Source organism: Rhincodon typus, chromosome 31 (genome assembly GCF_021869965.1).
Source record: "Rhincodon typus isolate 14 chromosome 31, sRhiTyp1.1, whole genome shotgun sequence".
Lineage (NCBI taxonomy): Eukaryota > Metazoa > Chordata > Chondrichthyes > Orectolobiformes > Rhincodontidae > Rhincodon > Rhincodon typus.
In genome coordinates, this window is record NC_063362.1 from 21,686,666 (window position 1) to 21,712,117 (window position 25,452).

General features: G+C 41.9%; 2 protein-coding genes across 5 annotated transcripts in view; one reads left to right on the top strand and one right to left on the bottom strand.

Moving 5' to 3' along the window:
- bcl2l16 (BCL2 like 16) overlaps positions 1 to 25,452 on the bottom strand; it is a 114,800-nt gene that overhangs the window by 66,441 nt on the left and 22,907 nt on the right. Inside the window, exon 1 of one of the 3 annotated variants that reach the window (XM_020525487.2) lies at positions 217 to 781. The exons of the other annotated variants lie outside the window; for them this stretch is intronic. Coding sequence (XP_020381076.2) covers positions 217 to 732 — 516 coding nt within the window. The 5' untranslated portion in view covers positions 733 to 781. Of the gene's footprint in view, positions 1 to 216; positions 782 to 25,452 lie in introns of those variants that run through there. 3 annotated transcript variants of the gene reach the window in all.
- The window catches only part of LOC109922032 (filamin-binding LIM protein 1-like), a 31,399-nt gene continuing 12,981 nt past the window's right edge, over positions 7,035 to 25,452 (top strand). Inside the window, exons 1-7 of one of the 2 annotated variants that reach the window (XM_048615076.1) lie at positions 7,035 to 7,459; positions 13,527 to 13,774; positions 18,026 to 18,210; positions 18,926 to 19,025; positions 21,453 to 21,622; positions 22,379 to 22,557; positions 24,397 to 24,517. In XM_048615076.1, coding sequence (XP_048471033.1) covers positions 13,543 to 13,774; positions 18,026 to 18,210; positions 18,926 to 19,025; positions 21,453 to 21,622; positions 22,379 to 22,557; positions 24,397 to 24,517 — 987 coding nt within the window. In that variant the 5' untranslated portion in view covers positions 7,035 to 7,459; positions 13,527 to 13,542. The remainder of the gene's footprint in view (positions 7,460 to 13,526; positions 13,775 to 18,025; positions 18,211 to 18,925; positions 19,026 to 21,452; positions 21,623 to 22,378; positions 22,558 to 24,396; positions 24,518 to 25,452) is intronic. The other variant, XM_048615077.1, reaches the window with a different exon arrangement.

Consider the following 25,452-nt stretch of genomic DNA (forward strand, 5'->3'; position numbering starts at 1 on the left):
GATGCTGCTTGGCCTGCTGTGTTCATCCAGCTCTACACCTTGTTATCTCAGATTGTCCAGCATTTGCAGTTCCTACTACCTCTGCAAACGCACTGGTACAGCTTCCTCAGAACTTCATTGTTGCTAGATGGTAAGCTACATGCTGATTAGGGCATTTAAATTATTTGATTACATCAGAGCCACTGAGTGAGAGCTATTTATTTCAGTGATACTTACCCATCCTCCCTTTTCTCTAATATGTGGACACACTTTTCTCTCCACGTACTGACCCACTCTGAATTCCAGCTCCTCCAGCACGGACTCCATGCCATTCGCCTGGCAGTGTTTGGCCAGCTGCCCTGCCAGGACATAAATGGAAAGTATCCCACTCCAGGTCAGCTCCTTCTTTTGCCAGGGTTTCTCTGGTTGGAAATGCTCATCCAGCATCTTGAATAAGTAATCACAGGCATCATCAGAACAAACCTCCCTGAAAATCCGGGGCCATCGCTTGAAGAAGATGGGATATTTTTCCAGGAGGTCATCGCCCGCATGTCTCAGGGCTGCTGAAGCCATGCTAGGAGCTGGTTTTGATGTCCTTCTAGTCACATACCTGATGTAATCCTGTGACATTACATAGGCCTCCTTCACCACATGATCATAGCTTTGTTCTGATTTCATTCGAAGTACCGACAGTCTGTGAAATCTGTTTGGTGGCTGAACTACTCTGCTGTTTTGATGGCACTTGCGTCTCATGTATCAGAAGACGGCTTATAGCATCTAAAAATAACTGCTGCAGCATAAGTGTGACCAGGCCAGGGAATTAATCTGGCTACATATCACTGCTAACATTCAAAAATACTGTGAGCAGAGTTTTCAGTGATAAGAAATTGAAAACAATCAAGCCGCTAAACTGATTGTATTTCTTACGTGTCTTACTGTTACTGTGAATCCACTGGATAATTTTGAAAAGTGCATACTGACAAACAGAGCAAATGTAAAATTCCAGAACACCAACAAGGAAGCAGCCTGGGATCTTCCTTTACTTCAAAAGGAAAACTTCCACATGCCACTGCCACTCACTCCACCAGCACCAGCAGCCCCCTCCAAAAAGCCTCACATCGCACTGTTCACCTCTGTAACCCCTGCTGGCACATGTGGGAGTGTGCAGAGAGGACTGGACTTGGCTGTACTGACCTCTACAGCTAGATATTTGGCGATTCTCCAAGTGTAGGCTCAAATGTAGGGAACAGTCACCTCAGTAAAGGACTCGGGAGGGATCCTGCTGCTGGGGATCAGCTTGAGTCAGCGTCTTCAGCAAGAAAATGTTGAAATAATTTCATACTTTATTAAATGAATGGTTTTAGTTCTGTCACAAATGGAATGCAACTGGAAAGAATGAAATTATCTGATCACTATCAGGTTTCATGTTTAAGGTATCCATATAGCCCCACAAAAGAACGATGAGATAATTTACTAATTAATCAATGAATAATTATCAGGCAAGATAACTCGTTTTTCTGAAGAAGTGTCTAAGCCCGAAATGTCAGCTTTCCTGCTTCTCTGATGCTGCTTGGCCTGCTGTGTTCAACCAGCCCTACACCTTGTTATCTAAGATAACTCCCCTGTTGGTCTTTTAAATCCATTTAAACAGGCAAATAGCATTTTGAGTTAATTTCTCATCTAAAAAAGACAGCACCTACAACAATACAACATTCCCACAGTACTGTAGTGAAGTTACTCATATCCCAAGAACTGAACTCAGATCTATGTACTTCTGATTCAGGAATGACTGTTGCTATTGACAACTGAAATAAATAGAACAGTCACATAATAATGTAAGCAACAATTAGATGTTAAATGTGAGACTTTAGGATAATTTAAAATGGGCCATAGGACATTCTTTTTTCTGTTTATCTTGTGTATACACTTTGCTGTTGCTCTGTCTGTGCACGCCTGTCATGGTTCACTTTAAATTATATTTCTAAAGTAGCTTTTATTAACTGCAGAGCCCAGCTGCTGTGCCTATGCAATGAAGATATTACAAGCATAAACAAGACCTCCACTTTCCTGGGATAGATTTTAGATTTTCATTTTTTCCTTTTGAAGATAATGTTACCAATAGAAAAACAGAATTAACAAGTCCTTGGTTGGAATTGTAGAGATAGTACCCAAAGGCGCTAGGAGATAAGGTTAATTTTAGAGGGCATAGAGTTTTAGCTAAGCCATGATAAGGATATATCACATCATTACAACAGAAAGCATCGCCCACAGTTACAGAGCGCATTGAAGGGCAGACAATGAAAGGGTCTGCACAATACTAATGACAGTGAACACAATCAATTCCAGGCAAAACAACCAAAGAAATGTGGATGCTGGAAATCAGAAACAAAAGCAGAAATTGCCAGAAAAACACAGCAGGTCTGACAGCATCTGTGGAGACAAAGCAGAGTTACCATTTTGGATCACTTAGGGGTAGGATATAGAGGCTGCATAGCTAAACATAAACATTTGTCAGTGTTGCAAGCTGCAACCCTTACACAAGGTTGTATTAAGATGTTGGTTCTTGATGGAAAAATGACATTGAGATGATCAACCCCAAATGGTGGTACAGATTCAATGGGCTGAATGGCCTCCCGTTCCTATATGCAGCTGGGACTAGCAGATTGGATATTAATAGTAATTTAGTGAGAAAGCCTCCAATGTCCCCATCAGCATAAACAAATTTCATTTGGCCTTCTATGAGCTTAAGTCTGCTCCAAGAAGGGGGTTAGGAGCCTTATGTCTATTTATAACTAAGAGAACATACACATATAATAAATGTCAGTGAGCTGCTGAGTATTGTCACTTCTTTTATGTTTTAATTGTGAACCTTAGCAGATGTGCAAGGCAATAACACAACGGTGCAAGTAATGCTACATCGGTAGTGACAATAAGTGACAGACGTTCATTGGGTGCTACATCTCCACCGGATGCCCGATCTGGAGTGTGACATTCCCGTACAACAGCGATCTTACAATGCTAACTCACACTCTCAGTGGCTTGAAGCATTGAGTAGATAGTGGCACAAACCTTGGGACATCACAGTACATCATTCATGCTTATGCAGCATTGGAGCCACGTTCTTGAGCCACTTATGGGCACTGACTTCCACAGCCACCTTTGTCCAGAATGTCTATGAGAGTTAGGATAGCCTCGAGTTGCCATTCCTAACCCTAACCTTTCTCTGCTGAACCGCTTTCAAGAGAACCTATTGAAAGGTATTGCTAATGCGTGCTGCCATTTTTTGCTTGGATTCTGACATCTCTCAGAATCGTTGGGGTGATGAGAAATTGAGTCATGCTCATCGGTTGCAGAGAACAAAACGCTATCCAGGTGCCTTTTAAACATGGTATCCGGAATTTGGAGACGAGACGACACACTAGGGAGGGGGAGGGAGACTGGAATCTTCCTGCCCTCCTGCCCCTAAAAATAGGAGCTTTACCCATCCATGCATAAATAATGAGCTGAGGAGAATGTAAATCGCACCCAAAAACCTGATCCAGCCCTGAGCAGAAGCAGAAGCAAGCACAGCCTTTGAAGAAGGGGAGATAAAGAAAGAAATAAAAGTCAGTCAGGCCTGGCAAAGGCTGAAAAGATTGGTCAGGCTTTCAGCAATGTAGCATTTTGACCTGATTTGGAAGACAGAAACATGAAGACAGGGAAAGCGTTACTCATTGTAGATTACACATAATGGGTCACATTCATTTAGATGAGCCCTAACCCTGAAAACTTGCAGACTCTATACTGATCTTCAAAATCCTGAGCAGGCTGGGTAGAGTTGATCCAGGGAAACTGTTCCCACTTGTAAAAGGAAGAAGAACAAGAGACTTGGATTTAAAGAGATCTGCAAAAGAATTAAGGCTGAAGTGGAAAATAAACCTTTTTCCCCCCACAGCAAGTAGTTAGGACATGGAAATGCACTGCCCAGAATTGTGGTGTAGACAGGATCAATTGAGGCATTCAAGAGGGCATAGGATGATTATGTGGATAAAAGTAATCTGCAAAGGTGTGGGGTAAAATGTAGGAAATTGGCACTAGGTAATGACTCTTTTAATGAGTGTTGCAGGCACAACAGGCCAAATGGCCTCCGTCAGCACTGTAAAACTTCTGTGATTCATAGGAGGCCAAGCCAGTGGGCTCACATTGCTGCCATTTTTCTCCAACTCATTCGATTAACATAATATTCACATGGAGGCACTGAAGACCAGCGTGTACAATCCAAGTCAGATTGCAGGCAGTAGTGACACTATTTTTGCACCCTCTGCCCACCAGCTACAGATCTCACTGAATTCCAGACAAGACAAACAGATGAGATTCCAAAACACTTTTAGTAAAAAAAAAAACACGAAAACTTCATCAGGGATGTTCAAACTATCAAGTCAACAGGTGCAAAACAAACCAAATTTGAGAACCTGCAGCCAGTGGCAGCTCTTTACAATTTGAACCAGCCAGCCTTTTGTAAGGTTGTAGCACACACCACTCTGGACACCAGCATCAGCCTGGCATCTGGTCTACCAACAGGAGCGGCACTGCCACCCACCAGCCTTCAGGAAACAGCTCAGGATCTCCTGGGACACAAGCTGCAGCTGCTCTGGCCCAGGAGCACATGTTCAACGGACTTGTCTCGGTACCTTTGCTACTGGAATACATGAATAGGACTTGGGGAAATTTCCATATCACTATCTCCTGTTTCTGTTCATTTACCAGAGGTGGGTGGCTGCTGTGTGTTGGTGGGGGAATGTGGTGAGAACGCTGGTAAGAACTTGGACAGATGGCTCAGACAGCCTAGTCAGAAAATTGGAGAAGGCCATTCCAACACCTTTCTTATTCCTTGCTGATTATCTTAAATGTAGCAAAATAAAGTTATTCAGGGGTCATTTTGACTTTGTGAGGGTGTGAACAAGGTAATAATGAATTTTGCTAGCCCATTTTACATTTCTGCTCACCTTACTTCCACTTAGGAAATCAGGAGAGATGTAAAACAAGCTGGTGGAACTCGAATTCGATATATATTAAAAAAAAATCTAGAATTACAAGTCTAATGATGACCGTGAAACCATTGTCGATGGTCAGAAAAAAACCCATTTTGTTCACTCTTTTTTTTTTGGGGAAAGGAAGCGGTCATCCTTATCTGGTTTGGCCGAGCCTAAGGGTGACTCCAGACCCACAGCAATGTGGCTGATTCTTAACTGCCCTCTGGGCAATTAGGGATGGGTAATGAATTCTGGCCTAGCCAGTGATGCCCTCATCCCATGTTTGAATAAAAAGAAAAATTAGTTAAGCAGGAAGGTGACAAACATATGAATTAGGAACAGGTGTAAGCCACTCAGACCTTCAGATTTGCTCTGTCATTTGCTAAGATCATGACTGATGTAAATGCACCTTCTGCTCCACTTTCCTTCCTACACAGACACCCTTCGAGAGATTCTGAACTAATAAGGAACTCAATCTTAAAAATATTCAAAAGACCCAACCTCCATCACTCTGTGGGGAAGTAAATTCCCTAGAACTATCAAATCTCATCAGTGAAAAATAGACTAAGACACTTTTCTTTGTGAAAAGAGTTTATTAACTACACAGTCTCATAGCTCCTACTACATTGCTAGTCTCCACCTGTTCCTCTTTTTAGGTATTCACAAGCAAAGCCTATTAAGGGCAATGCAAACCATCAAAAGTGAAAGGGGGGGGTGCCCTTTGGGAGAGCAGAAACATTCTAATTCAAAACAGAGTTGGAGGGGAAAATAAAGCACTGTATCCCCTACAGTACCCACCTCTCTCTGAAGGCATTGAGAGCATTGATGGAAACTACCTCTCCAATGACAGCCAGGCGCAAACATAACTGCAGAAGACGGGGGGGGGCGGGCAGACAGTCAGCAGAGATTACCCCCTCCACAGCCCAATGTTTGGACCTGTTTAACAATAGCCTGGACAGTTCTATTCCTCTTTTATATCTACCCTGTCAATGAATTATCAATTTAACCCCAATTACCTGCTGCATTCCTTACTATATTAACAAGACTCTTGATCCTGTAGAGAAAAAGAATGTCCCATCTCCATCTTAAAAGAAAGACCCTTATTTTTCAAGTGTATCCCTTAGTTCTTGTCTCCCTCTCACAAGGAAAAAAAACATTCTTGATAAGTGCCTCTGAGGCTTTTGTACATTTCAATAAGATTACCTACCATTCTTCTAATCTATAAAGGATACAATCCAATCTGTTCAACCTCTCTTTATAAGACTAGCCCTTCATCCAGGAACAAATCAAACAAGCAGGGGGTGGGGCTCATTCAAAGATACGGTACCTAATTGAGGGATCCAGCATTCAGAAATGGAGAGCCTGCTGAGAGCTACTGTCTGCCTCCCATGTGATCCTTTGGCTCAACTCTGCACTGGCCCTCAGTGATCCTGATCCCCTGACAGGTGTAGTACTGGTGGCTTCAACTGCTCCCCCAGTGGTGCTGCTGATCAATGCACCACTGTTGGCCTCTAATTGGCCAGGAGCTCTCTGTTAGAATGGGAGCGATTCTTGATCCCAAGGAAGGCCCACTAGTGTCCAGTTAAGTCCCTGATTGGCAATTAATTTGGAAGGCCTTCCCATAGGGAAGTGATAAGGAGGCTCCTGCCAGCTCTTCAACCGACAGACAAGATTTCCATCACCTTCATTGAGTTTAACTTTGTGTTCAACATGGAAAATATTTAATTTCCACAGACTAATGCCCCTGATTTGATGAGAAAGGTTCACAAAAATACTTAGATTCCACTTCTGTTGCTTTGCCCCTGATAAGTCTTGACTTTGGAAACTTATCAAAGAAATATGCTCAGTTTTAAAACAAAAAGCTGACAATTAAGTGCTTCCAGAACTCAAAGGGTTAACAAAGTTGCTAGTTGTAACCCCAGCTGTTAGCTAATTTAAAGGAAAGGGGGTGCTGGGGGTGGGTGGAAGGTTTCTTTTCAAATAGTTCAGCTCTAATTTTTCCTCTCCTCTAAATAAAATTAACTACACAAGATTAAATTGGGAAAGGAACAATTCTTACATAATAATCTAATAAAGTTGGAGTAGTTTGCAGGTCCAACAGCAGAACAGGCTGTTTCTTGTCAGTCATGTCATTTGCCAACCAACTTCCAAAGAGATTAATCTTATCTTAGAATTACCTTATAATATATATATATGACAGCAGTGTGTGACTGGATGGAAACAAGTCTGTAAGGAGTGGGAAGATTAGGAAGCAACTTCCTGTTTGCTGCACTAATGCCCCAGGAATTCATTTTCCTTTTATGGTAAAGTAAAGCAGAGGTAGGCGGACAGAATTCTCTGGGTAAGGGAGTGAGACGATCAGAAGCAATTTGGACTCGCTGCAGTTTAAGCTCCAAGCTCTGAAAGAGGTATGCTAGTGGAACAAAACCAATGAGACTATACCTTCAGACGGTAAAACTCCTCCTTTGGTAAGTGTTCCAGGAAATTCTGAATGGGATGGGTTTCTAGGTATCAACTTTTAGTCAGTTGGATACCTTAGTTATGTACAGCGGTACTTTCAGGAAATCTTGGGCATTTATTATAATGGCCGTAAGCAGCTCTTATATAAAAATGTGTATGTTTCACTTTCGTTCCTGTGATATTGTACCCTCCTTTTGCAAAATGTGATGTTTGTTGAAATAAAGCACACTAGAGCCTAGTCAGCTGCCTTCATATGGTTACAGGTATTCTTCATGTATGAGACCAAATAGTGAGTGTTGCTATACAGGGCCTTCACCCCAGCTGATCGCTACACACATGCATCTTGCAGCTGAAGTCACTGGGCTGTGATGAAGGGTGGGAATCCTGCTGATTTATTTCCCTTACCTATTGCACCAGTCCAATTACAATCTTTCACTACCACTCCAGTAACAGCACAAACCCGGATTTTGGCCTGGAACACACCTAATCTCTACGTACTATGCAGGTTGGGGCATTCTTCTAAATAATTTAGTAGCTCTTTGATGTCTGTAGTTACCTTACACTGTAAAAATTTCAGCAAGTTCCAAGTTCACAATTCCACAGTCTTTTATTAATCCATTTCTACTGATTCTGATCCCCTTTTGTTGGCAATAGTAAGAACCATAAGGCACAAAATGTTGGATTTGTGAGGTTTTCTTTTCTGTATCAAGGTCTGCCATTATAACTATGACCTTCAAATTGATCACATGTCAGAGAGGAAATCAAACAAGCAGCGGGTAGGGCTCATTCAGTTTGGGTTCTCATGTCCACAAGTATGGTGTTTAATTATTGATCATTTAACACTTCTATATCTTTTAAACTATCTGAACCGATGCCACAAATATCTGGTGTAGTTTATGGTGTCACAACAATCCAGTTTACAGTTTCATTCACTTTACTGCTGAGTCTTGCTAGGAGTCAAAGGTTCCTTGATGTAGTTCATACCTAAGTAACAGTTGAGACCAATCTAAAAGGACACACTCTTTCCCAGGAAACTATTTGTATTCAGCTCATTAAGGAGATACTCAATTGCTGCCAAACAAAATATATTCCAGAAAAGAAATATTGTAAGGGCTGGAGGGGGAGGGAGAAAACTGAAGGCTAAGCAAGGAACTTAAAGATAAAATCAAGACAAAAATGAAGGTGTATCGTATTGCCAAAGTGAGTGGCAGGCTGGGAGATTGGGAAACTTTTAAAGATCAACAAAGGATAACTAAAAAAGTAATAAAAAGAGCAAAGGTAAATTATGAAAGAAAACTAGCATAAAGCCTTCTAGAAGTATATAAAAGGGAAGAGAGTAGTTGAAGTGAATGTTAGTCCTTTGAAGGATTAGACTGGATGGTAAATAGTGGGGAACACAGAAATGGCAGAGTCACTAAATTAATACTTTGTTTCAGTTTTCATAGTGGGGGCGTTAGTACCATCCCAATAGTGACAGGTAATGCAGAGGTTCTGAAAAGGGAGGAACTTAGAACAATCATAATTAGGGAAAAAGTACTGAGTAAACTATTTGGGATTGAAGGCAAAAAAGTCCCCAGGGCCTGACTGACTATTTTTTTATCCATTCATGACACGTGGGCATTGGTGGTTAGGCATAGAGGTAACAAGGTGTAGACCTAGATGAAAACAGCAGGCCAAGCAGCATCAGAGGAGCAGGAAAGCTGACGTTTCGGGCCTAGCCCCTTCTTCAGAAATGGTTAGGCATTATTTATTGCCTGGCCCTAGTTGCTCTTGAGAAGGTGGTGGTGAGCTGCCTTCTTGAACTGCTGCAGTCCACCTGCTATCGGTTGACCCACGATGCATTTAGGGAGGGAATTCCAAGATTTTGACCCAGCGACAGTGAAGGAACGGCAATATATTTCCAAGTTAGAATGGTGAGTGGCTTGGAGGGGAACTTGTGGGTGGTGGTGTTCCCAGGTATATACTGTCCTAGTCCTTCTAGATGGAAGTGGTTGTGGGTTTGGAATGTGCAATCTGAGGAACTTTGGACAACAATAATCTTTGAATTTCTGAAGTGCATTTGTAGATAGTACACAATGCTGCTACTAAGCATTAGTGGTGGAGGGAGTGGATGTTTTGTGCATGTGGTACCTATGAAGCAGGCTGCTTTGTCCTGGATGATGTCAATTGGTGTTATTGGAGCTGCACCCATCCAGACAAGTGGGGAGTATTCCATCACACTCCTGATTTGTGCTTTGTAGATGGTGAACAGGCTTTGGGAAGTCAGGTGGTGAGTTACTCACTACAGTATTTCTAGCTCTGAGCTGCTCTTGTTGCCATCGTGTTTATGTGATGGTTCCAGTTGAGTTTCTGGTCAATGGTAACCTTGAGAATGTTGACAGTGAGGGATTCAGTGATGGTAACACCATTGAATTCAAGGGATGGGGTTTAGATTGTTTGTTTCTTTTTGGTGATGATCATAGCTTGGTGTTTGTGTGGCATGAATGTAATTTGCCACTGTCAGCCCAAGCCTGGATATCATCCAGATATTGTTGCATTTGAACATGGACTGTTTCAGTATCTGAGGAGTCATGAATGGTCCTCAACATTGTGCAATCATAAGTGAACATCCCAGGGTCTTGAAGTAAGTGACAGCAGAGATAATAGATCCATTGGTTATAATATTCCAAAATTCTCTGGATGCGAAAAAGCCTCTAGTGGATTTGAAAAAAATGTTAGTACAGCATCCTTATTCAAAAATGGAGGGAGGCAGAAAGTAGGAAACTACAGACCAGTTAGTTTAACATGTGTCATTGGGAACTTGCTATATCCCATTATTATGGGAGTAATAAATAACAGGATATTTGGAAGGTCAAAATACATTCCATCACAGACAGCACGGTTTTACGAAGGGGAAATTATGTTTTGACTAATTTGCAGGAGTTCGTTGAAGATGTAATCATATAGATAATGGGGATCTTGTAGAGGTAGTTTATTTGGACTTCCAGAAGCCTTTTGATAGATGCTGCACAGAAGCTTACATACACAAGGTAAGACTACATGGGGTGAGGAATAATTTATTCATTTGGATAGAGGATTAGTTAACCAACAGAAAGCAGTGAGTTGGGATAAATGGATCTTTTTCTGGTTGACAATATGTAACTAGTTGTATGCCACAGTATGTGGTCCTCAGGCCCCAACATTTTACAATCTATATATTAATGACTTTGAGACAGGAATAGGAAGTACTATAGTTTCATCTGCAAATTTGACTAAAGTAAGTGGGAAAATAAGTTACAATACAGAAATAAAGAAACTTACAATTGGAGACAACAAGGTGCAGGGCTGGATGAACACTGCAGGGCTGGATGAACACAGCAGGCCAAGCAGCATCATAGGAGCAGAGAGGCTGACGTTTCGGGCCTAGACCCTTCATCAGAAAAGGGGGAGGGGAAGGGGGTTTTGAAATAAATGGGGAGAGAGTGGGAGGCGGATAGAGGAGAGGAGAGGATAGGTGGAGAGGAAACAAACAGGTCGAAGAGGCGGGGATGGAGCCAGGAAAGGTGAGTGTAGGTAGGGAGTTAGGAAGGGGATAGGTCAGTCCAGGGAGGACGGACAGGTCAAGGGGGCGGGATGAGGTTGGTCGGTAGGAGATGGAGGTGCGGCTTGAGGTGGGAGGAAGAACAGGTTAGGGAGGCAGGGACGAGCTGGACTGGTTTGGGATGCGGTGGGGGGAGGGGAGATTTTGAAGCTTGTGAAATCCACATTGATACCATTGGGCTGCAGGGTTCCCAAGCGGAATATGAGTTGCTGTTCCTGCAACCTTCGGGTGGCATCGTTGTGGCACTGCAGGAGGCCCAGGATGGACATGTCGTCTGAGGAATGGGAGGGGGAGTTGAAATGGTTCGCGACTGGGAGGTGCAGTTGTTTGTTTCACAAGTTTCAAAATCTCCCCTCCCCCCACCGCATCCCAAAACCAGTCCAGCTCGTCCCTGCCTCCCTAACCTGTTCTTCCTCCCACCTCAAGCCGCACCTCCATCTCCTACCGACCAACCTCATCCCGCCCCCTTGACCTGTCCGTCCTCCCTGGACTGACCTATCCCCTTCCTAACTCCCTACCTACACTCACCTTTCCTGGCTCCATCCCCGCCTCTTCGACCTGTTTGTTTCCTCTCCACCTATCCTCTCCTCTATCCCTCTTCTATCCGCCTCCCACTCTCTCCCCATTTATTTCAAAACCCCCTTCCACTCCCCCTTTTCTGATGAAGGGTCTAGGCCCGAAACGTCAGCCTCTCTGCTCCTATGATGCTGCTTGGCCTGCTGTGTTCATCCAGCCCTGCACCTTGTTGTCTCGGATTCTCCAGCATCTGCAGTTCCTACTATCTCTGATTCAAACTTACAATTGGATATGGATAGGTTAAGTGAATTGACCAAAATTTGGCAAATTAAGTTTAACATGGATAAGGTGAGGTTATCAATTTTGCTCAGAGGGCTAGAAAGACAACTTCCCATCTAAAATGGAGAGAAACTTCAGAGAGCTTCGGTGCAGAGGAATTTGGGTGTCCTCGTGCATGAATTGTAGAAAATTAGTATGCAAGTACTGCTGATAATAAGGAAGGGAAATGGAATTTTGGCATTTGTTGCTAAAGAAATAGAATATAAAAGTAGGGAAGTGTTGCTGTAACTGTACAAGTCATTAGTGAGATGACCTTTGGAGTACTGCCTGCAATTTTGGTCCCCTTGAGGAGGGATGTAATTATACTGGAGACATTTCAGAGGCGGTGCACTACATTGATTCCAGAGATGTGGTGTTTGTCTTATGAACGGAAATTGAGCAGTTTAGGCCTATGTTCTCTGGAGTTTAGGAAAATGAAAGGAGATCTAATCAAGGTAGGTAAGATGCTAAAGGGGTTTGACAAAGTAGACATAGAATGTTTCCTTATCTTAAGCTCATAATTTTAGGATAAGGAGTAGCAGATCTGAAACAGATGAAGAGAAATTACTTCTCAAAAATCGTGAATCTGTGGAATTCACTACCTCAAAGTGCAGTGGAGCTGGGATAGTGAGAAAATTTAAGGAGGAAATAGACAGATTTTTGATTTGTAATGGGTTGAAGGGTTATGGAGAATGGGCAGGAAAGTGGAATTGAGGCCGAGATGAGATCAGCCATGATCATAACAAATGTCACAACAGACTTGAAGTTGAATTGCCTCCTCCTGCTCCTAATTCTTAAGTTAATTCATTAATCAGCTTCCACCAAAAACAATTCTACTGATTTTTGGATTTATAATTCTGTAGCAATGTAAATGTCACAGTGAAGGGAAGGCTAGATTTGGTCGTTATATGTATGGACACAGTAAATGTGTCACAAGGAAATTTTCTGTTTTGTATTTGCAGCAAAATTGTCAACGAAAAGGCAACATCATGAGGTCAATTACATGCTGTCAATCTGTTTAAAGATCATGAAATTCACTCCAGGACCTTCAAATTCTTTCTCTTTCTACAGTTGCCAGGGGAACATATTATCTCACTTTTGTCAGTATAGCTTATCAGTGATCAAAGGCTGGTAGCTCCCTCCCAGTTTTCTACTGACAACACTGAAATTAACCACCAGAAAGGGTGTAGTGAGAGCTGGCAGGACACAGCCAGAATCAGGCCTTCTGAATGCTGCCTGGCTGAGATTGCAAATTAGGTGAATTGGGGGAAACAGTTCTTGTGATCAATCACAAACAAAAACCAAAAGAACTGCGGATGCTGTAAATCAGGAACAAAAACAAAGTTGTTGGAAAAGCTCAGCAGGTCTGGCAGCATCTGTGGAGGAGAAAACAGAGTTAACGTTTCGGGTCCGGTGACCCTTCCTCGGAAGGGTCAATCATTCATTCCTTTCACAATGCACATTTTCATGATTTTCTTCCGAAAAAATTCTTAAAAGAAAACCATTTCTCTGAGTTTCTCTCCCCATAGTACCTGCTATCCTCAACCTGTTACAGTTGACCATTTTTATTTTTAAAATCTCTATAATCCCTAGGAAATGACAGAGGTGGATGAGCCCCAGATCAAAAATGTAGTATCACACTGTGTTGCTTGTGCTTTCAGATATTATAAATGAAGGATGTCTCCGATGAAAAAGGTCTCTTCAGTTTACATTCAGCTTGCTACTCCTGGAAGGATCAGCACTCCAAAGACATACAACTCTTTTGAAGCCTCAAGGGCAGACAAACATCTCCTGCAAAAACCAGTGCCAACAGCACCCAAATCTGTGAGCTATCCATACAGCTATGGAAATAAAGGAACGAAAGGCACCATTCCATCAGCTTATAATTCAGCTGATGAAGGTGAGAAGGGTACTGTGTCCATCTGTTTCCATTACTACTCACCAGTGACGGATTCAAATGCTATAAATTGTGCAGCTGTAGGTGTGAAGCTGGGAGCAATGATGCCATAACAGCTGTCCAGTTTGAAATTCTTTTGAGTTTTAAAAAAATGGAGATGCAGGACAAAAACAGCAAACAACAGGCTGTACACCAGAGTGTTATTTATTCCTTCATGCCTTGTGGACATCACTGGCTATGCCAGCATTTATTGTCCATCTACAATTGACCTTAAGAAGGTGGTGGTAAACTGCCTTCTTGAACCATTGCAACCCAAATGGTATAGGTATGCTCGCAGTGCTGACAGATAGGGAGTTCCAGGATTTTGACGCCGCAGCTATCTCATTCCATGTCAGAATGTTGTGTTGCTTGGAGCAGAACTTGTAGATAGTGATGTTCCAATGCATCTGCTTCCCTTGTCCTTCCAGGCAGGAGAGGCTGTGGTTTGGAAGGAGCTGCCTAAGACACCTAGGTGAGTTGATGCAGTGCACCTTGTGAATGGCACTGCTGCCATTGTGCATCATGGCTGATGGTGTGAGTGTTGAAGGTGTTAGATTAGGTGCCAAACAAGCATGTTGCTTTGTCCTGGATGGTGTCAAGCTTGTTGGAGCTACATATCCAGATATGCAGAGTATTCCATCACACTCCTGATTTGTACCTTTTTAGGCTTAGAGGAGTCAGGAGGTGAATTACTTGCCACATAATTCCCAGCCTCTGACCTGCTCCTGTAGTCACAATATTCATACATCTGGTCCAGTTCAATCTGCAGGCAATGGTATCCTCCAGGATATTGATAGTGGCGGATTCAGCGATGGTAATGCATCCTGGGATTACCATTGACCAGAACCCGAAACAGACTTATCATTATAAATGTACTGGTTATACATTGGTCAAAGGCTAAGAACCTTGCAGTGAATAACTCACCTCCTGACTCCCCAAAGCCAATTCACCATCTACAAGGCGCAAGTCAGGAATGTGATGGAATACTCTCCACTTGCCTGGATGAATGCTTCACCAACAACACTCAAGAATCTTGATACCATCCAGGACAAAGCAGCCTGCTTGATTAGCATCATATCCATAAACATTCAGTCCCTCCACCACTGATGCTCAGTAGCAGCAGTGTGTACTATCTACAATATGCTGTGCAGTAATTCACCAGGCTTGTTGGTAGCACCTTGTAAACACGTGAGCACAGCCACGTCAAAGGACAAGGGCAGCAGATTTTTGGGAACACCCATGCAAGATCCCCTCCAAGTCACTCAACATCCTGACTTGGAAATATATTGCAGTTCCTTCAGTGTCACGGCCAAATCCTGAAACTCCCTCTCTGCACCAAGTGAACAGAAGCAGCTCAAGAAGGAAGATCACCACCACTTACTCAAGGGCAATTAAGGATGGGCAATAAATGCTGGCTCAGCTAATGGCACCTACATCCCATGTATACATTTTATAAAATATGATTTTCAAGAGGCAATAGTTAGATTTTCCCTTATTGGAGATGATTATCATGAGGCACTTGTGTGACACAAATGTTATTTTCTACTTATTAGCCCAAGCCTGAATGTTGTCCAGCTCTTGCTGCACTTGGACACATAGCGTGGAATTTCATTCCTGCCTGGTATGATATGAGCAATGGCAAGGAAGGTGAAAAAGTACAGAGAGAATGAAAGAATCAGAATCTTTTTTTTTTTTTCCCCCCTTGAGTTTTAAAAGTCACCTTCAGAATCTTGCCATTGAGCATCAACTATATTATTTCCACACCTTTGTATCTCATTAAACTTGCCTCATTTACATACTTTTCCATTTTTTTTTCCTCCTCTCCCAAGAAACTAGATGCTAATTCCCAACATGTAAATCAGAGGAGGTACCTGGCAGCTACAACTCACCAAGTGCTTGTCCTGGCCATCATCCAACTGCTACTTCATCATAATGACCTTGTATGCTCCGTGGCTTCCATCCTTCTCAACTATTCATCGACAAATGTTGGCAGTGGCAAAACACCAGCCTCACCACATCACGCCAGCTCTCAGAGCAACTCCCAAACCATTTCAGCCCTTCAACACTTTTTACTGTGGAGTTCAGGGAATGTGACTTGCATGCTTCTGCCAGGTTGCTTTGTGTGCAGGGGCACCCATGCATCTCTTGCATCTGCATGGGATTTGTTTTAAGGCTCTTAGCCACCTCCTTAATGCTCACTATCTTTGTAGTTACAAAGAGGGTACCAACCCCTGTCTACTTCACACCACTTTCTTTTGTGCACATTCACTGATTTCAGCGCTGACTTACAGGCTGCCTGCATCTGCATGGGTCACATTGCTTTCTTAGTATACAGGGTCTTCAGTGCTCAGTTACAGGCTGCCAGCCTCTGTGGCTTGCAATGACTTTTAGTGCAGACAGAGTGACAGGTACTTGGGATGATGAGGAGCACTGAATAATCATGGTGTAGACATATTGCTGTATAGCACTGTGCTATGCCAACATTACCCCTGCAGCACGTGCCAGCAGTTAACACTAAACACCCTGCTTCAAACAAAAGTGTGAAAGTCAAAAGGGTGGGGTGAAGGGAAACTATGGTCAGTCAGTTGGTACTTCCACAATCAGTCAAGGGGCTGATCCTGGTCCTGCCCAGAGGTTGGTTGTAGTCAGTCAGGCATTTGGTTCTACAAGAGTCCAGGGATCCCTGTCCTTGCAATCTGGGCCTTGTACCTGACCTGTAGGACTGATTATAGCACAAACAGTCTGAGGGTTATACCTCGGTCAGTCAGGATGCCTTTAGTGGACACATCAGTCTGTGAATTTAGCCAAATTTTTTTATGTGCAGTGGTAGTGATAGGATGAGTCAAGGCCCTGTGAAGTTTAGGTTGCAGACAGAAGATGGTGGTGTTAACCTGTGAGGAGCATAGAAGATTATTGATATATTTCTTGCACTGCTGGGCCTCCTGCTTCACCAAGGACATGGTGCAGACTGAGCTGCAATTTGGATCCAGGCTGACTTGGTCTGGTAGCAGGGCTTTCTGTGGCAGTATCACAGGAGAAAGAACAGCCCTCCTCTCCATCATCCACCCCATCAGGACCTTCAGGTTCCTGTCTGCGCAGTGAGGAGTGAGCTTGCCTTTCTTCAGCACTATGCTAACAGTCAATTGCTGCAGAGTGTGGGTCAGTTTCTGGCTTGGTGTGCAGCTGGGCTATAAATATGGTGCCAGCACTATTAATGCTAGAAGGTCCTGGCGGTAATGAACATCTCCATCACCTCTCCAGCCACGCAGTTCCCTGAGCAACGTATCCAAAAGCCTAGTTGATAACTAACAGGGTGAAGGGTGGAAGATTTCATGAGAAAAGTCATTCCAAGCCATGGCGGACTGGTCACCATGAATCTCACTCAATAAAGGGCTTTAACTGAAAATGGGAAAATTCCACACACTGTCATTCTCTCAAAATCATTCCTCACAGACACCACCATCAGCATCCCTGAGTATGTTCTGTCTCACCAACAGTATGCAGTTGGAAAGGCTGTCCCAATTATAGAGAAGAAAAATACCTTTCTTATTATGCCGCTGAGCTAAACTGACAAAGAAAGTTCCAGTTCATTTCTACGTTAATGCAAAATTAGTCAATCACGGTGAAGTGATGCCTGCAGGAGGGAGAAAGTAGAAGATGCTCCATTACCTTCAATACCCCTAACTTAAATAGAAGAAACATCAACCAGGATTTATGCTCCTTCATGATCGTTGTGCAGTGAATTTTGCTGTGAAATACGTGTATACAAGACATTAGGTGAATAAAGGAGTGGGCTTGGCTATGATAGCTACATGGTCATCCATCTTGCCAATACTCAATTTCAAATGAAAAATGTGTGCTTTTGCATAGAATCAGGTGAGCCAGCATCTATACAGTAGGCTGACAATCCTCCAAAGAAGAGGGAAAGAAATTGAAAAAGAACCATTCTAGTTTTTTCCAAACAATTCAAAACTATTTGTGGATCAGGTCCCTTATCAAATTTGATATCTCAGAAATTACCTAAAAGAAAATTGTGACATTTTTAATCACTTCTGCTTTAACAATCACATGTGGCACTGCCATGAAATGTCTTATCCCTGACTTGTATGGCAGCTTTGCTTAAACAGCAAGAGAGAGTATGTGTCACAGCAACTTGACATGGATTGCCCTGAGACTATATAACTTTGCTCTTCTGAATCTCTATTATATGGTTTCACCTTGCAGATTTTCCCCCACTACCACCACCACCTGCTCCAGAGAAGACAAAAGATGCATTTCACTCCAATGAGATGCCTTTTCCTCCTCCTCCTCCACCTCTGCAAGCCTGTGAAGAACCAGTCCCATCCTTAACTGATTCCAAACAAAGCAGGCTGCTGAAATCAAATGTTGGAGCAAGTCCAAAGCAGCAGGTAGGCAATGCCAACAAGCTTCTTTCTTCTTTAGCCTCTTGAAAGTATTGATTCTCAACAGGATACATTTCATTAGAGGCTTCAACACTTTTTGATGTGTGAACCCAGACAGGTGGGTGAATGGAATACAATGTTCGGGCATCACAGCCACACATAAACTTGATTCCCAATATTTCAGGAAATGACAGACAAATGAAACAAAGCAGATTCAAATAAGACCATAAGACATAGGAGCTGAAATTAGGCCATTTGGCCATTCGAGTCTGCTCTGCCATTCAATCATGACTGATAAGTTCCTCAACCCCATTCTCCTGCTTTCTCCCCCTAACCCTTGATAATCAAGAACCTATCTATCTCAGTCTTAAATGTACTCAATGACCTGGCCTCCCACAGCCTTCTGTGACAGTGAATTCCATAGATTTGCCACTCTCTGGCTGAAGAAATTTCTCCTTATCTCCGTTCTAAAAGGTCTTCCCTTTAGTATAAGGCTGTGCCCTTGGGTCCTACACTCTCCTACCAATGGAAGCATCTTCCCAACATCCATTTTGTCCAGGCCATCCAGTATTCTGAAAGTTTCAATTAGATCCCCCTTCATCCTTCTAAATTCCAATGAGTTTAGTCCCAGAGTCCTCAAACGTTCGTCATATGTTAAGCATATAAGTTATATGCAAATAAGTTATTTGCTTTCTTTTGATGTATTCCTTCTTTGTACCAGGAATTTTCCATGCCGTCTAAACCTGCAAGATTCGAACAGAAAGATTTCCTGACTCAAACAGTGAACGACAAGTTGAATGGATTACCAGATTCAGAGCAAGGTAGGTGGCCGACTCAACATCAAATTATAAATGCCTTCACCGACTCTCTGCTTCAAAGGTATTGCTGGGAGTACTGCGTAGTGAGTCCAGTGTGCAGTCAGTTCAACAATTCACCTCTTAATACAAGTAAGGTACTGTGCATGCTGGAGATCAGAAATCAAAACAGCAAGTGCTACAGAAGCTCAGCAGGTCTATCAGCACCCATGAAGAGCTAAAGAAAGTTAATGTTTCAAGTTTGATATGACTTTCTTTGGAATTCCAAAGAAGCCTCATATCAAATTTACATCTTACATCTGCTGATATTTATTACCATCTTGTTTAAATAATCAGAATGATTTTCACCAAACACTGCAAAATCAATAACTAATTTGGTCAGCTGGACTGTGTAAAGATTGTCATGAAGCGAGGGCCACAAGGAGTCTTTAAACACCACTGCAATTAATTTGAAAATTCTACTTTAAATAGGGGGACTGGATGATGCAGTAAGCTGGACCAATGTGGCAGACTCAAACTCATGATGTAACTTATTGAGTTTCTGTTTAGTAAATTTAACATGAATAATAGGCGTGGTAATTGGGTATATGACCTCAAAAATCTGTATTCATGGGTGTATACATACGAACTTAAATCTTTTTATGCATTTGTTGGTGAATTGATAAGAAAAAGAAAGCCGTTATAATTGTTGTGTTTTGCTTCTTTGGCTGCTGATTGGAGGTTAGTGTCGAGCAAATATTGTGTGAGTGTATGCATGTGCTTGCTTAATGCATGGATGCTAAAATAGGTGGTCCTGCTGTGTGGTTAATGTGCAATAGCTGTTTGACAATATTGGATTGACTGTTCACCTGAGATTGTTGAAAATCTTCAACAAGTTTATTTTACGTGAAGCTGGGCCACGCTTGAAACAAGTTCCAGAGAATGTACACCTGCAACATCCTACCACCTATATTGTAATACTCATTATGTTGGATAAACGGAAGACTGTCACTGTGGTACAAGAGTTATGCTTTTGGAGTAACGATAAAAGCACATTTTTATTGGAAAAGTAGAGAGGGAGTGTTATGTTTTATTAAACTCCTGCTTTATCAAATCTGAGCATGTCTGATAATGGTAATTGAGTGTATGAAATGGAAAATATTTAACGTCCCTAAATATAAAAATTCCTTTCATGATCACAAAAAATGTTCAGTAAAACGTATGCCCTGTAATAAAGGGTTGAGATTCTGAAGGGTAGTACAAATGATTCTTGCACTGATTTGGTTTCTTTACTAAAGCTAGTACAGAAAATACAGCAATATTATATGTATGGTTTTGGCTTCTCAGCTAAAACCAAACAAACCCCATTTTGAATTGTTGGCTTCAAAACAGTGCTCACAATTTGTGGTGAAAAATCAGTGCTCTTTGGTGGCACAGAATGTTGCTAGAAAATGCTATTATTACTAGCATTAATAATGAGGCCAAAGTACCCCCTAAAAGAGAAACTTAAACATTGAAAAACATGTTAGAAAGCTTTATAGAGATGTAAGGGAAAAATGGACCATTGGAAGGGATTACCAAATGCTTGGCTAAAGCAATAGGTTTAATAAGAAGACTCTAAAAGATTAATGGAGATAGGAAGATAGAGGGAGAAATGTCAGAGCATGGGAACTAGATTTCTGAAGGCAAGGGAAAACCACAGAATGTATGAAATTTGGATTTTCAGCTGCGGTTTCTCATACACTGAGTACTTTATCTCACATGGCTACTTAAATGGTGTCCTGCGTATGAGTGTGTATAAGTCTTGGTGAGGTTGGGGCTTGCTAGTTTCTGTGAGACTGCAGGGTTCTGCAAGTTTTTATGAAACTTGACCTGTCCAGAATGTGCTATCCTTTTGAATCTTAGCCTGATTGGGATTAATTGGGCCGGGATTCCTTAAATGGCACTGAAATATTATTATCTCAGTTCTAGTCAGGCTGAGATGCAATAGAGTCATAGTCATAGTCATAGTCGTAGAGTCATACAGCAAAGAAACAGATCCTTTGGTCCAACCAGTTCATGCTGACCATGATCCCTAACCTGATCCCACCTGCCTGCTCCTGGCCCATATTCCTCCAAATTTTACCTATTCATGTACTTATCCAAATATCTATTAAACATTATAATTGTACCCACATCCACCACTTCCTCAGGAAGTTTATTCCACACGTGAACCACCCTCTGTGTAAATAATTTGACCTTCGTCTTTTTTAAATCTCTCTTCCTCACACCTTAAAATTGTACCCCTGGTCTTGAAATCCCACCATCCTAGGGAAAAGACAACTACCATTAATTCTATCTATACCTTTTATAAAGTAATGAACTTCTATAAAGTTGCCCCTCAACCTCCTAATCCTGATTCTCCTGGGACGTGCTAATCTCTGAGTTAATGTCATGGTCTTCTCCCTTTCCTAGATATCTGTGCATTTTGCAACCAGCTTATTCCGACAATGACACCTGCTGTTGAAGCCATGGGCAAAATATTCCATGAGGATTGCTTGAAATGTAGAAAATGTCAGTGCAAACTGGTGGGAAAAACCTATTTCAATCTGGATGACAACCCTCACTGTGACTCCTGCTACCGGGTATTACAGCTATTTCTTTCATATTGAACAGCTTATGTTCTTTCTATAAAGGTCTTACTTTTCTTCTCTCCTGTCTAGAAGGCATTGATTTTTTTTTCTTATAATATGATTATTAATCTAAGATAGTGTTGAAATTTTATTTACGTTGGTTACATCATTGTGCACATCGACTCTATGCTTACTGAATAGACACTACAGCTCACACCAGGATCTGAATGAGAAATTACAATGACCTTGTAAAAAGATTGCTAATCTCACCTTGAATACTTATTGCTTTGCCATTTTTCCATATTGGATGCCCTCCTGAGGATGGACTGGAGCTGGCAGTCAACCCTTCCTTTCCTTATAATGTAGGGCACAGACCTCACCTGATGAAGGAACAGCACTACAAAAGCTTGTGATTTCAAATAAACTTGTTGGCCTATAACCTGGTGTTGTGCGACTTCTGACTTTGTCCACCCCAGTCCAACCTCCACATCAAAAATATTCCCATTCAATAGCCTCAACAAGGTGAAAGTGTCTGGATTGTGCCATGTGGTGCACACTGAACATGAAAAGGTCAAACTGGGATACGCATTAGGCAGATGAGAAGGGCATTCACCCTAATAAGGTCCTTCCTTTTGCACCATCTCAAACAGAGTCATTCTTTCTACAGTAAGGAACAAACTGTTCATTAAAAGAGTCAACAAAGTTACCTAATCTGATTCAACGTATGCAACATGGTGCATAACTGTGTCTTTTCTGCTACAATTGCAGGACACTTTGGAGAAATGTGAGAAATGCAGAAAACCAATAATGGATCAGTTTACAAAAGCCATGGACAAGGCTTTTCATTCTGAGTGTTTCAGATGTGTTGTCTGTAACCGTCTCATTGGAAGTGAACGTTTTGGAGTGAACCAGGAGAAGGAGATTTACTGCCTTGAAGACTTCCAGAGGTATAATTTCAACATTCCTCCATAGCGCTGAAATGATTGTTTCAGCACTGGCTGCTTTGTGCGTAGATGTTCAACTCTGAGTTGGAAAACCATGCCCTAACTTGCGTATTGCAAATTCATTTAACATCTCTTATACACTCCTTGATTTTGAAATGGTTTGGTGAACAAATGTACTATGTGGTAGGCTGCTGATCTCAATTGGCCTCAGCAACCCTGGTTATCATATGAGGGGAGAAGGCTCAGCTCTGATGCTTTCATTTAGATATACACACTCCAGTCAGGCCATTACCGTGCCAACTTACCGTGTTTCTTAATAGCATCCACGATTTCTGCCCCCAGCCCTACTCAGAAGTCCATTCTAGGTTTTTTTTTGTTTGCTTTCCATGTGAAAAATGTACTGATGTAAGTAAGTTACAATCAAAACGATAAATTTGAATAAAGGAGACAATGTGGACAGCAGATTTTGGAAGCCTAAGTCCATAGGTGTGAAGCTGAAAAAGCACAGCAGGTCAGACAGCATCAGAGGAGCAGGAGATTCAACGTTTCGAGCGGAAACTAATCACAATAACCTCCTACCTGCATCTACCTAACACCATCTCTCCTACCCTTTCCGCACCCTCTCCCCATTTATTTCTGGGCTCCCTCACCGCCCCCAGCCTTCGAGCTCTAACGAAAGGTTTCGGCCCGAAACGTTTGTTTTCCTACTCCTCTGATGTAGACGATAAATTGAAGAAGTCTTCTGTATTTGCTATTTCTGACAAACATGCAATCTTGTTGACGGCAATCAGGTAAAAGTAGCAAATTATTTATGGTGTCACCTTTGCTATTCACGGTGACTCAAAATGTAGCCAGATTTAATCGGAAATCTTGTACAAGACTGCAACACTTTTTATCATCACCATGCGGCACTGTTGCATTTTGGAACTACCGCGCCGACCAATGACACATTGGGTTCCCCAATGTTCTCTGAAGTTTACTGCTGCAACTTATGATTAGAATTTTGTTCCGAAAACGTATTACTTAATTGTTATATGGCTCCTATTGCACGTCATTCAATAATTCTCTATAATGCTCAGAAATAACTGGGACACAGTAGTGTCAAGTGGTCTATATGCTTTTTGAAATCCAAACTGTTCAAAAATAAACTTGTAAAAGTAAACAAAGAGACTTCCACCAGGAGTCTCTAAATGTACTTGAGACTAATACTTTTGGCCTGGGGCTGCAGCAATTTGTCATATTTTCAAATTCTTTCAAGTGGATAGTTTGAGATTCACTCCATTTTGCGTGCCTGCAACTAAAACAGGAATGCAATTAAAAGTGACTCGAAGATAGCAAGAACTGCAGATGCTGGAGTCAGAGACAACACTGTGGTGCTGGAGAAACACAGCAGCCGGGCAGCATCGGAGGAGCAGGAACGTTGATGTTTCGGGTTGGGACCGTTCTGATTTGTCAACTTTCCTGCTCCTCCGATGCTGCCTGGCCTGTGTTCCTGCAGCTCCACACTGTTATCTCATGTAATTAAGTGATTTTTCTTACTGATGATTAGTTTGAAAAATTTGTTTGTAGATGTTGAAAGAAGATAGCATCAGGTTTGGCTCTCAACAGTCAGAGAATCTGCTGATGCACACTATCTGAATCTGAATACATGTCAGTGCCAAGAACCTAGAGGAGTGCCAGTTACCTATGTGTTTCCCCAGTCAGCACTTAGAAGCGAGTTTGGGAAAAATTCAGTGGGATGAAATAAATTGACTCCTTGTCAAAAATCTTGTGACATTTTCTGAAAGCGAACATTTTTATTAAGGTCTATATACTTTTCTGACATTTATCTCTTGTCTACAGGCGATATGCCCCACAATGTTCTGTATGTGAAAAGCCAATTATACCAGAAACTGCAAGGGAGGAGTGCCTCAACATCGAACTATTTGGGCGCCACTTTCATGTCAATTGCTACAGATGTGAGGTGAGATCTTACATACAGATAGAGATTCTGGGTTAGCTAGCATTTCTAGCAGTGGATATATTTGTTATGATCTGATCCTGGGCGAGACTTCTAAAATCCTTACTGTTCCAAACAGGATACCCCAAATTGTCAAGCTCCCAGATGAAAAGGAATGAACTGGCACCCGCACCGCCTACTTTATTTATCCAGAGCCTCAGTTGTTCATAATAAAATTTATTTACAAAGGATACCATTCTTCCAGATCAAATTGATTTAATTTATGTTTTAAAAGGAGCCAGGCTTTCTTGAGTTAACAAAAGAACAATTCTATTAGATATTAAATGTACAAAGAAACAATAATGCAACACACACACACAGATGAGAAATGTTAAGTGAATCCAAAAAGATAAAAAAGTTAAAAGATATATGGTTCAGTCTTGGCATTGCTTATGAAGAGTAGATAGTGGATTGTTGATAGTCAAGCAGTTGATTTTAAAGATTCGTTGCTTTGCAGATTCATTGAAATTCTTTTGTTGTGTTTCTTTTTTGCTAACTTTGAGCACTCAGAGCAAGACAAGTGGTCGCTTTTTTCAATTGTGACCTTCACAGTGCATTGGTGCTTGAATACAGGTTATTACACGAGTATCTCAGCTCACGAGCACATCTTTGTCCACTAGCATGCACAGGCCAGGGTTGAACTGGCTTTCAACCCATTTTCTTGTTTACGCTTTAAAGAGGAAAGACACAAAACACACGTTCTTGTGTGGTCTGCTCTTTTTTTTTGTCAAAAACCATTATGTTCACAATCTGAAATATTCACAGGGGATTAAGTTCAGCTTGTAGTACATTTCTTCCTTTTGGAGCTTCCTTGACATCTTCAGGTATGACATTCCAGAATTCCTCTTGTGACAGTTACTAGATTTATATCTGCATTCATTTTGGTTGTATCAGTCTTT